The sequence below is a fragment of the Aethalodelphis obliquidens genome, unplaced genomic scaffold (assembly GCF_003676395.1).
Source record: "Aethalodelphis obliquidens isolate GAN/ISIS:26980383/991018 unplaced genomic scaffold, ASM367639v1 scaffold137, whole genome shotgun sequence".
NCBI classification, from domain to species: Eukaryota; Metazoa; Chordata; class Mammalia; order Artiodactyla; family Delphinidae; genus Aethalodelphis; species Aethalodelphis obliquidens.
In genome coordinates, this window is record NW_020838081.1 from 525,721 (window position 1) to 538,425 (window position 12,705).

General features: G+C 40.8%; 1 protein-coding gene across 1 annotated transcript in view; it reads left to right on the top strand.

Annotated features, from left to right (window-relative positions):
- Positions 1-12,705, top strand: part of PPEF1 (protein phosphatase with EF-hand domain 1) — a 148,772-nt gene that overhangs the window by 106,031 nt on the left and 30,036 nt on the right. Inside the window, exons 12-15 of the mRNA XM_027099716.1 lie at positions 418-584; positions 3,139-3,175; positions 4,363-4,512; positions 8,943-9,089. Coding sequence (XP_026955517.1) covers positions 418-584; positions 3,139-3,175; positions 4,363-4,512; positions 8,943-9,089 — 501 coding nt within the window. The remainder of the gene's footprint in view (positions 1-417; positions 585-3,138; positions 3,176-4,362; positions 4,513-8,942; positions 9,090-12,705) is intronic.

The following is a 12,705-nucleotide window of genomic DNA, read 5'->3' on the forward strand; positions in this document are numbered from 1 at the left end:
AGTTGCTCCGCGGCATGTGGGATCTTCCCGGACCAGTGATCGAACCCGTGTCCCCTGAATTGGCAGGCGGATTCTTAACCACTGCACCACCAGGGAAGCCCGAGAATAACCATTTTTAATAGGACAAATATCAGGTTCTTTCAGAGAAAACTCATAGTAGGTGGTGGTGAGTAGAATGAGCAATCCCCATCCCCCTGGAGTCTTCCTGTCCCAAGCTAATCCTTCACTTCCAAGGTCCCTTGCAGGAGATGCCTGCCCTGGAAAGTGAAACTGGCTTGAGTGAGTGAGCAGATTTTTCCCAGTGGAAGAACTAATTCAGCCTCTTTTCTCCACATCCACATGGACATTAAGTACAAAGCGTTACTTTTAAAAGTACATTCTTTTAACTGCTTGTTTTTCTCCTTCTTCCTTCCACAGAATGGTCTCCCCTCAGTGAGCAACCCATATGTTTTTAATGGTGATTTTGTGGATCGAGGAAAAAATTCCATGGAGATCCTAATGATCCTGTTTGTGAGTTTTCTGGTCTACCCCAATGACCTGCACCTGAACAGAGGCAACCATGAAGATTTTATGATGAATATGAGGTAACCTAGGCCTGTGGATTTCCTCTTTTGTTTCCTGTTCTGGAAAATGCTGCCATGTTTAGCTCCTAGCGGAGAGTGAGAGGTGAGTGTAGAGAAGCAGGGATGAGGAGAATCTCAAGGAAGAGCTCAATTCTTACAGCGATTTACCTCCCCCAATCTTCTGCTGTGTGAGTGAGTATAAATTGCTCTAAAGTTCCCTTCCTATCTTTTCTTCCCGTTCTTCCTTCGCCCTTCTATTATGTTTCCTTCTTCCCGTGCCCAGCCTTCACAAGCCAAATTGTGTGCCGAGTAGACGTGTTAGGCCAGGTTTGGAGGTGTGGTAGGTTGTATGAGCAGGTTTAGATGGACTCATTCTCTTGCTACTCTTTTGGCTTGCATCACATGTTGTCTCAGAAACTAGTACTGTGTTTTTCACTGATGTGTATATTTTTTATGACACGGTGATTGCTTTTGGCATAGTTGTTCATAAACATATTTGAGAACAGCTGTAACATAGCGTTTCAACTATCTGACTCACTGGAGTTTTGGGGAATAAAGATTGGTTAAATGGTTTACCAATTTTTGCTGAAAGGCTCAGTAAGTGACAAATGTTCTCCTTTCTCTTCTTTCCTCCTCCTCCTCCTCTTCCCCTTCCCCTTTCCCTTCCTCTTTTTCTTCCTCTCCTTCTCCTTTTGTTTTTCTTGTTTCTTGTTTTATGAAAAACAGAATCCAGTTTGCTCTAGGGAAGTAGAAGGCATGGCATGTTTCATGCTATGGTCCTGGGCTTTTGGGTGCCTAGATCAAAGCTCAGCAGCTGATTAGTTTTGTCTTTGGGGCAGTTTTGGCGCTTGGCCTGAACACAGTTTCAATTCTAATCCTCAAGTATGGAAGCAAATGATAAGATTATGAAGAAAAAAAAAAACCCAAAATCTCAAGGCTACTTTCAGAGACCCATTATATATAATAAAGCTCAATCTGTTTATTTGGGCATGCCATTTATCCTTCCATTTATTTAGCTAGTCAACTGTATTTATCTAGTGCCTACAATGGTTAGTGAAAGAGACATGGCCCCTGCCCTACTGGAGTTTACATCTAACAGGGAAGACACGAGTTGAGCAGGTTTTTCAAGTGTGATGAGTTTGTAAAGTGGGGGATCCAATCTGTCTGAGGGGTGATTGGAAGGTTCTCCCATAGAAGTACGGCATTAGCCTGAGACCTGGAGGATGAATTAGGCGATCAAGAGAGGACCGTGGCAGGGGGGATGAGAAACTGTTCCACAGTGAGGAGACAACTTATGCAGAACTTGAGAAAGGACTTTTTAGACTTGAAAGAAGTTCAGGATGGGAGGAACAAAGACTGAAGGACAGGATGGTACCTGATAGGGCTGGAGACGTAAGAAATGATTGCAAAGAAATTTGGGCTTTCTCCTGAGGACAAGAGAAAATCATTGAAGAGTATTATACAATTTGTGTTTTAAAATGCAGCAGGAAGATTAGTTTGGAGAGGGACAAGAATTGATATGGGGAGGCCAATTAGGAAGTAGTTGAAGAGATAGATGATGGAGTCTCACTTAGACTTGTGTGGTAAAGATGGAGACCCAAAGCAGTAGATATATTCAGGAGGAAGTTTAGGCAATGATTTAAGGCTTGGTAACGTGATATGGGGGACTTGAAAGGAGAGAGAATTAGGGATGATCTCCAGGTTCCTAGCTTGAATTTGCAAGATCACTGTTATTAGGAACATGATAAGTGGAGAAAGTTGGGGTGAGGGAGAAGGATGAGTTCAGTTTGGGGTAAGCTGATTCGAGGTGCTGTTGAGTAGGCAGGGCTGAGTTCATCTTGGAAAACATAACGTTACCCTGTAGAAGCTTCACATGATATGATTTGCATGGAAACCTGGAGTGAGTGTGCTGTGTTCTGACTTCACCGTGTTAAAGGTGTTAAAGGTATATATTATTATCCTAAGGCAAGGAAAGTAATTGAAAAAAAGTTTTCATCATTAATTCTCCCTTAGTGACTGCTATTCAGGCATTAAAATTCCTGACACTTTCTATTAAAACCCTCAATACCATTACATGAACTTTATGAGAGAGTATAAAGAGCCAACTTGTTATCTTCTAGGCTTTTCTTTGTCTTTATTCAGTCTTTTTGCCCCCTGATCATTCATTTACTATAAAATATAGGATGTCTGAGAAATTCTATCTAAATGAAAAGCATTTTCCCACACACTCTCCCCCAGTGGCCACAGCACACATCTCTGAATACTTACAGTACTTACACACCTGTGCATACCATGTATTTCTTAAGTTGTCGTGTAATTGTTTCATGAAAATTTATCTTCTTTTCCCGAAGCTCCTTGAGGATAGGGACAATGTCATCTGCTGCTTTTCTTCTTTCCCATCGTGCCTACCGAAGTCTTGGATAAGTAATCATTCCAAATAAAGTCTAGTTTCTTGAGTTCTTGATACTTGTGGTAGCGAGATGGCAAGGGCTCCCTTTTTTGCATGACTTGACTCATGTAAATAGGAGTTCTCAACATTCAATGAAAGCGTTGAAATCCCATTGTTTTTTTTCAGGTATGGCTTCACAAACGAAGTTTTGCATAAATATAAGGTAAGGCTCTTTGTTTTTTGCATTTTCTTTGCTGTTTATACATAGAAGTTAAAAAAAAAGAAAGCTTCAAGAAGGGTGAGGGGAGAACTAGTCAGAATTCATGCCAATAATATAAAAGCACAAAAGGAAGCCCTGGGGCTTCCCTGGTGGCGCAGTGGTTGAGAGTCCGCCTGCCAATGCAGGGGACACGGGTTCGTGCCCCGGTCCGGGAAGATCCCACATGCCGTGGAGCGGCTGGGCCCATGAGCCATGGCTGCTAAGCCTGCGCGTCCGGAGCCTGTGCTCCGCAACGGGAGAGGCCACAGCAGTGAGAGGCCCTCATACCGCAAAAAAAAAAAAAAGGAAGCCCTGGCCATAGTGAAGACCTGTTTTTCTTTCTAGACACAAGCTTTTTCATTGTGACTTCTGTGCAAGTTTTAGCATAGATACAAACATATTCCATTGTTTTAAAGGTACCTGGGATTTGTTCTACTCAGGTATGGTAAAATGTGCAGACCTGGAAATGACTGTCATGAAGGAAAAGGTTTTTACTCATAGTTCCTTAGAAACTGGAGGCATGGCACAGCACACCCTGCGGCCACATGGGGAAGCACTCCGGGGGTCAGTCAGAGGGGGAGGGAATGAGGGCAAACATGGACAAGAGCCTTTATTGTGGTTTCCTTGACATGGACAAAAGCCTTTATTGTGGTTTCCTTGGGAAGAAATGGGTGAGGCATTGTAAACAGGTTTAGGATTGGCTAGTTTGAATAGTTTTAGCAGGCTCTGGGGCTTAGGGCTTGTCCCAGGTTGTCTGGTATCTGGCCCTGGGGTGACTGGAGCTGACAATAGTGACCCTGGGTGTGAGAATTCCATAAAGGACTAATTGGGAGGATAGGCTCTGGATAGTTTGGTTTGCATATGAAAGGTAGCCTCACTTACATACAAAAGGCAAGTCCTTTACTATCTCTAGGAATTAACTAGCCCTGGGAGGGGCAGTCTCTTCTCAAGGGTCAGCAAGGCACCAAAATGTCAAAGTATCAAAAATACAGACCAAAAAGACATGATTAATGCATGCTTGTTGGTTAGTGATTCCATCCTGACCTTCTTTGGGTGGCATGAAAACTGTGGGGTTTTGTCCATATGTTGGGACTATTCAATAAACTTGAACTATCAGAAAAAAACAAACTTACTCAAGCTCTTACTTACAGCTACATGGGAAAAAGATCTTACAAGTCTTGGAAGACATCTATACCTGGCTCCCAATTGGTACAATCATTGACAATGAAATCCTGGTCATACATGGAGGGATATCAGAGTCCACAGACTTGAATTTACTCCACCGTATAGAAAGAAACAAAGTAAGAAGCAGTGTTTGCATGAATGTTGTCTCAGAGATTTATAAAGGGATACGTACCTCCCTTCATTTATTATTTTGTATTGATTCGTGTTTTAGTGGTTGCTGTAACTCTGAAAAGATTAGTACAAATTTTAAGAAAATCTATGATTGCATGATAAGGAACTAAATGGATAACTTCTATATATGGAAAATGCATTGTTAAAAATTCATGGTGAGGGCTTCCCTGGTGGCACAGTGGTTGAGAGTCCGCCTGCCGATGCAGGGGACACGGGTTCGTGCCCCGGTCCGGGAAGATCCCACATGCCGCGGAGAGGCTGGGTCCGTGAGCCATGGCCGCTGAGCCTGCGCGTCTGGAGCCTGTGCTCCGCAATGGGAGAGGCCACAACAGTGAGAGGCCCGCGTACCGCAAAAAAAAAAAAAAAAAATTCATGGTGAAAGTGGAAAAATGAGGAAATATCGGCATTTCGTATAGTTTCTAAAAGTGAAAAATCCTGATTTTTGAAAAGTTAAAATTTCTACTTAATTAATTAAAGTTGTGGTAAAATATACAAAACATAAAATTTACCACTTTAACCATTTTTAAGTGTATAGTTCAGTGACATTAAGTACTTTCACATTGTTCTGCAACCATCACTACTGACACCACCATCCATTTCTAAAACTTTTCATCTTCCCAGACTGAAACTCTACCCATTAAACAGACTCCCCATTCTACCTTCCCCAGCCCTTGGCATTCTGTCTTCTGTCTCTATGAATTTGACTGCTCTAGGTGCCTCATAGAAATGGAATCATACAGCAATTTATTTCTGAATTGGTATGATTTCCCTTATATATTCCAAATGGCTCAGGGTAATCTGGGGGGGAATATTTTAATATTTCAACTTAAGCAATCATATTCAATACAGCAGAAGCAGAGCAGGAATATGTATTGACACTCTGAGGGTAGTGGGTGTGGGGGGCCTGTGAAGCTCCCAGCCGTAGTGAACAGCGTCTTTGGCTGGGCCTTGCAGAGTGACTGCAATCGTCTTCCGCCTGTACCAGAGCCCAGCCAACACTCCCAGACTAGGGGGTAGACGGGGTGCCAGGTGGGCATGAGGACCAGTGGCAGCTCTGGAGCCAGGTGATCTTGTACGGTCCTAGTGAGAAACCTAAACCCTTACTCCTCAGGACTGATAATCGACTTCCAACCAATCTAAGCAAGTGGGGTCTAGAGCTAGAATTTAATTTGATATGGACAGAAATGTGATTCCTGTTCACCTTGAGTTTTTTTTTTAAATATTTATTTTTGGCTGCGTCGGGTCTTAGCTGTGGCACGCGGGCTCCGGAGTGCGTGGGCTTTGTAGTTGCGGCATGTGGGCTCTGTAGTTGTGGCGCGTGAGCTTAGTTGCCCCGCAGCACGTGAGATCTTAGTTCCCCGACCAGGGATCGAACTGGCGTCGCCTGCATTGCAAAACAGATTCTTAACCACTGGACCACCAGGGAAGTCCCACCTTGAGTTTTTAGAGCCCTTATGCCTTTATACACATATGAATGATAATATTGTTGCTAACTCCTTCTCATCCTTTTAATTTCAGCTTAAATATACACCCCTCCTCTGGAAAGCCATCCATGACCTCCACACTAGATCAGGTCCCCTTCTGTGTGCTTTCAAGCCCCTTGTACATATCCTTCATAAAAGTTACCAAAATTAAATAAGCAGTTGTAGTACTGTTTGTTTACCATCCTCCCCTGCTTCTCTAGTTCACTGATACAACCCCAGCACCAAGATGTAGTTAAGTATTAATTAATGTTTGTTGAATATCTCCTAAGAGGTTTAAGACCAAAGTAGGGCAAGTGTAAGATAAAACTGGAAAAAAATCTTTTTACAACCCTTTCCTGATTCTGTGGTGACTTTACATACCCCAGTCCCCAGCCTCACCCAGTGATGACCATACTTCCTGGTTTACACCTGTTGTCTTGGTGTAGTTATTAATAGCACATCCCTTTACTCTCAAAAGTATCCCAGTTGCAGTAAATTTTAAGGTACCTAGTTTAAGTCACCTTTCTTATAATATCAGCAAACAGTCAAGTCAATAAGACGTTTCAATCAACATGGGGTAGTCACTGTTAACATAATGAGTGGATATGATTCTAGCCAGGAGCAAGGGAACATGATGTTTCTGTCAGTCAAATATCGGCAAGCACATGGCAGGAATGCAACAGTCCACCACCACTTGCCCTGTGACAACAGCGCTAATCAGCCATGGCAGCCAGTACCAAATGATCAGATTGAAAATTTTTCCTTTCCTGAGGTTAGCCTGAGAAGCCTGGCCTCTCTAGGGCTATTTGAGATATTAAGAGCATGTGTCTGGAATGCCCATTACTGTCTCTGTGGAGACCCTAAATTGAGAGCCACCTTAACCTAGCAAACACCATGGAGCTCTGATATCAGACAGATGTAGCTAGCATTACATCCATTACATCCTGCTTCTGCCACTTCCTGGCTGGGTGACTGGGCAAGCTGCCAACGATTTCTAAGCCTCAGTTTCCACATGTATTATACATTGAAGCTAAAAATACCTACTGTATTGAATTGTTGGGAGGATTAAATATAATTTCCTAGATGAAGAAAATGGCATAGAGTAAGCTTTGAACATAACTCTATTCTGCAACTCTCTCTTCTTTTTCCTGATACTTAAAACTAAGGTTTGAATTTCAGTCACCAAGACAGACCCTGGGGAGAAATTTTGGGGCCAGGAATTTTACCAGGGTACCTCAAATTTCACCCCCTTTGGGGATCATTGTTCCACCTACTGAAAAGACTGGCTTTAAAGGTAGAAATTTGACTTGTGTATTTTTTGTCTACCCTGCCTAGAGTGAAGTTGAACTGGTAGCACGTGCTTGTTGTGTGAAACTCTACCAGATGAGATACAAAAACAGGTTTTCAAGTTCAGTTTTATAACCCCCACTTGCCCATCTGTTTGGACCCTCCAAGTGTAGGGGTGACCATGCTTCCTGTTGATACCTGCTGTTATGGTATAATTGTTAATAGGAGAGGGGTAGGGTTGGGGGAACCTGATGACAACCTCCATTCTAGGTTCATTAAAGGTATTTTGTAAGGTCGGCAGGTTGGGGAGGAGGGTGAATGCAGAGGGACAGAGAAGGAAGACTCTATAACACTAAGACTCTGGTTTAGTATTTTTCAAACTCCCTGGCAGGGGTTGTGAGAAGGGATGGCTAGTAGGACCCCCAGGAGAGAATGATGATGTGGTACCTTAGCAGGGGCTGAACAAAGTATCCTGATCCCAAGTGGCCTTGAAAACGGTGGAGCCACATGTACTTAAGAGACCATGTGGTTTTGCCCTGCCTGATGACCTTATCAGAAGTGAGTTGTGTGGAGCCACGTCCAGAGTGTCCTCCCAGAATATTATGCTCTGCCTAAGACCTGGCGACATTTGCTGGTGGGGAGACAGGGAGGGTAGGCTGTGAACTCACTAATAATAGCTGAAATTGAACTCCAACCATCTCAATGAGACAGGACCTCAGAATAAGGTTCAATTTTATTTTTGAAAAACAAAGGTAAGACTTTATATACACCCTAGTTTATAGAAGAAGCTTAAGTGTCTACCACAGAGAATTGTCCATCACTGAACTAAGGTCACCAATGTAACAGAAGTATTATTTCCAATTGTTTTGTATAAAGGTATGGTACTGCAAAGAAACAAGTATAAAATTACAGTCTCAAGTTATGTAAGGGAATGTAGAAGGGATTATAGTAATTGATGTACTATCAGAGAGATATTTTATTTCCAAAGAAATACATTGCCTTCGTTACTAGGATTAGAGAATGTAATCAATTGCTTGCAGGTCTGACTGAGAACCCAGTGCATTTAAGTTGAAGGGCTTCCGAAGTTTTCAACTTATGTCCCCTTTGTGCACTTTCCTAGGCACAGATGTACTTTCTCTCATTTCTCCTGGAAAACACAGCAAAAGGAAAAGCAACCATCCTCTTGAGGTGTTTCTGAACTCTAGGCCTGTTAGTTCTCTCTCTTAGCCCCATGTATAGATAAAGGCTCAGAGGGAGACTAGTTTTCCCTTAGCATCTTCTTTTTCCTGTCAGGACGCCACAGAACATATCTCTACTGATATCTGTGCCTCTGGGGTCTTTTAGAAACTCTAACGGGAAACTTTCCCTTAGGACAGTATCTCTTTTTGAAAAATGTACAAACAGAACATAACAGCCCCACTTTTAGAGATCAGTTGATCAATAAGATGAAGGAGGTAGGTGAGATGGAAAAGGGGACCATGAGGTAGGTGAGATGGAAAAGGGGACCATGTGTTTTCCATTGGGTCAAGGCACAACAATATAGACAGAATAGCAACTAGTGCTGAAGCTTCTACATGCAGCACCCTGAGCATAGGGTTTGGCTAAAGCATAAATTTGTTTTGTAGTTGAAATCTGTGCTGATGCCACCAATTCCAATAGATGGAGACCATGCTACTGAGAAGGGAAATAAAGTAGGTACAACCATTACAGCTCGGGGAATCAGAACAAATGGATCCCTTTCTGAACAATTAACAAAGCATGAATGGGAACAGGTAAGTAATCAAACTGTTCACTAAAGTGGCAGTGAAGATGCAGCATAGATGATGTTGTTCTAATAATATACAAAAAGTGACTTACCTTTCTAAGCAGATCATATCCTTCTCTCTAAATTCATTACTATATTTTTAATAGCTTAATTGAAATATAATTCAAATACCATATTTAAATGGTATTTAAAGTATATAATTCATTGGGTTTGGTATATTCACAATGTTGTACAACTATCCCCACAATCTAATTTTAGAACATTTTCATACCTGAAAAAGGTACTTGACATACCTATTACCAGTCACTTCCCATTCTCTCCCCACCCCCGACCACCATCCCTGCACGCTTAGACCACCACTAATCTCCTTTTTTTTTAAAAAAAAAAATTATTTATTTGGTTGTGCCAGGTCTTAGTTGCATCAGGCGGGCTCCTTAGTTGTGGCACATGGGCCCCTTAGTTGCAGCCAACAGTCTTTTTAGTTGTGGCATGCGGACTCTTAGTTGCAACATGCATGTGGGATCTAGTCCCCTGACCAGGGACCAAACCCGGGCCCCCTGCACTGGGAGCACGGAGTTCTATCCACTGCGCCACCAGGGAAGTCCCACCACTAATCTCCTTTTGGTCTTAATAGATTTCTCTATTCTGGACATATTATAGAAATGGATTCATACAGTATGTGATCTTTTGTCTGTGGCTCCTTTTACTCAGTCACAGTAGAAGAAGTGCTTTTGCTTTGTGCCTTTGGTGTTGTATCTAAGAAGCCATCGCCTAACCCCAAATCATAAAGATTTATTTCTATGTTTTCCTCTGAGAGTTTTATAGTTCTAGTTCTTACGTCTAGGTGTCTAATCCATTTTGAGTTAATTTTTGTGTATGGTGTGAGGTAGGTGTCCAAATTGATTTTATTGCATGTGGATATCCAATTATCGCAGCACCATTTGTTAAAAAGACTTCCTCTCCTTGAATTTTCTTGACACCCTTCCGAAAAATCAATTGACTGTAAATATGAAGGTTTATTTCTAGACTCTTAATTCTATTCCATGATCTATATGTCTATCTTTTTATCATTACTACACAGTTTTGATTACTATAACTTTGTAGAAAGTTTTGAAACGGGGAAGTGTGAGTTCTCCACCTTTATTCTTCTTTTTCAAGATTATTTTGATTATTCTGGGTCCCTTGAATTTCCATATGAACTTTAGAATCAGCTTGCCAATTTCTACCAAAAAAGAGCTGGGATTTTGGTAGGCATTGCCTTGAATCCGTGGATCAATTTAGTTACTATTGCAATCTTAACAATATTATATCTTTAATTTCATGAAGGTGGGATGTCTTTCCATTTGTTTAGATCTTTAATTTCAGCAGTGTTTTGTAATCACGTACAGTGAGGCACTTGTTAAAGTTATTCCTAGTTTATTCCCAAATATTTTTGATGCTATTGTAAATAGAATTGTTTTCTTAATTGCATTTTGGATTGTTCATTTCTGGTATACATTGACTTTTGTATACTGAGCTCATGTTGTGAACCTTGATAAACTTGTTTGTTCATTCTAATGGTTTTTAGTGGATTCCTTGGGACTTTGTATAAACAAGAGCATGTTATCTGTGAATAAAGATAGTTTTGCTTCTTCCTTTCCAATCAAGCAGTCTTTGATTTCTTCTTTTTTTTTTTTTTTTTTTTTTTTGTGGTACTCGGGCCTCTCACTGTTGTGGCCTCTCCCGTTGCGGAACACAGGCTCCGGATGCTCAGGCTCAGCGGCCATGGCTCACGGGCCCAGCCACCCCGCGGCACGTGGGATCTTCCTGGACCGGGGCACGAACCCGTGTCCCCTGCGTCGGCAGGCGGACTCTCAACCACTGCGCCACCAAGGAAGCCCCTTTTATTTCTTTTTCTTGCTTCATTGCCCTGTCTAGAACCTCTAGTACAGTGTTGAAAAATAGAAGTGGTGAGAGTAGACATCATTGTCTAATTCCTAATATTAGGGGGAAGCATTCAGTCTTTCCCATTAAGTATATTAGCTGTTTGTCCGTATATTACCTACCCTTCATCAGATTGAGGAATTTCTCTTCTGTGCCTACTTTCTTGAGTGTTTTTACTATGAAAGAGTGTTGGACTTTGTCAGTGCTTTTCAGTATCTATTAGGACGATCATGTATTGTTTGTCCTTTATTCTACTAATGTGGTGTATTACATTGGTTGATTTCAGACGTTAAACCAACCTTACATTTCTGGGATAAATCCAACTTGGTCATGGTGTATAATCCATTTTGTATGTTGCTGGCTTCACTTTGATACTTTTCGAGGCTTTTTTCTTTGTAGGCAGTTTAAAAATTACTAATTCAGTCTTCTTTCTTGCTATAGTTCTATTCAGATTTTCTACTTCTTCTTGAGTAGTTTGTATCTTGGTATCCTTGATAGCTTGTATCTTCCTTGAAATTTGTCCATTTCATCTAATTTATCTAATTTGTTGGCCTAAAGTTGTTTGTAATATATACATATATGTGAAATATATATATATATTAAAAATTTTTTTTTAATATCTGCAAGGTTGGTAGTGATGTCTCCTCTTTCATTTCTGATTTTAGTAATTTGAGTCTCTTTTTTTCTTGGTCGGTCTCGCTAAGGTTTGTCAATTTTATTGGTCTTTTCAAAGAATCAACTTTTGGGTTTATTGACTTTTCTCTATTGTTTTTTATTCTCTCCTTCACTTATTTCTGCTCTAATCTTTATTATTTCCTTCCTTCTGATTTAGATTTATTTTGCTCTTCTTTTTCTAGTTTCCTAAGGTGAGAGGTAGTATCACTGATTTGAACTCTTTTTCCTTTGCTAATGAAGCTGTAAGTTTCCCTTAAGTACTGCTTTAGCTCCATCTTGTAAGTTTTGCTGTATTGTGCTTTAGTTTTCAATCATCTCAAAGTATTTTCTAATTTCTCTGGTGATTTCTTCTTTAACCTATATGTTTTTTAGGAATATGTTGTTTAATTTCTGTATATTTGTGCATTTCCCATATTTCCTTCTCTTAATTATTTCTGCTTGAATTTACTTGTGGTTGGAGACCATACTTAGCATGATTAAAATCCTTTTAAAACTTATTGAGGCTTTTTTTTTAATGCTCTAGCATATGGTCTATCTTGGAAAATGCTCCATGTGCTCTTGAGAAGAAAATGTATTCTGTTCTTATTCAGTGAAGTGTTATATATATATAGCTGTGTTTTAATAGAATATTTATAATAATTGGTTTGAAATCCTTGTCTGCTAAGTCAACTTCTAATCCCCTCAAAGGCAATTTCAATTGTCTGCTTATTTTCCCCTGTGTGTGTGCGTGTGTGTGTGTGTGTGTGTGTGTGTGTGTGTGTGTGTTTGCATGTCTTGTAATTTTTTGTTGAAAACTGGATATTTTAGGTAATACAGTAACTCTAATTATTTCCATGCTCCTCTAGGGCTTGTTATTATTTGCTTTCTTGCTCATTTATTTGTTTAGTGGCTTCCCTGGACTAGTTTGGTTAAGTCTACACCCCGAGCTACACCCTGAGCATGGAGTCTTAACCACTGGACTGCCAGGGAAGTCCCTAAAATGTGATTTCTGGTATAAAATAATCCCTAATCAATGAGGAGAAAGA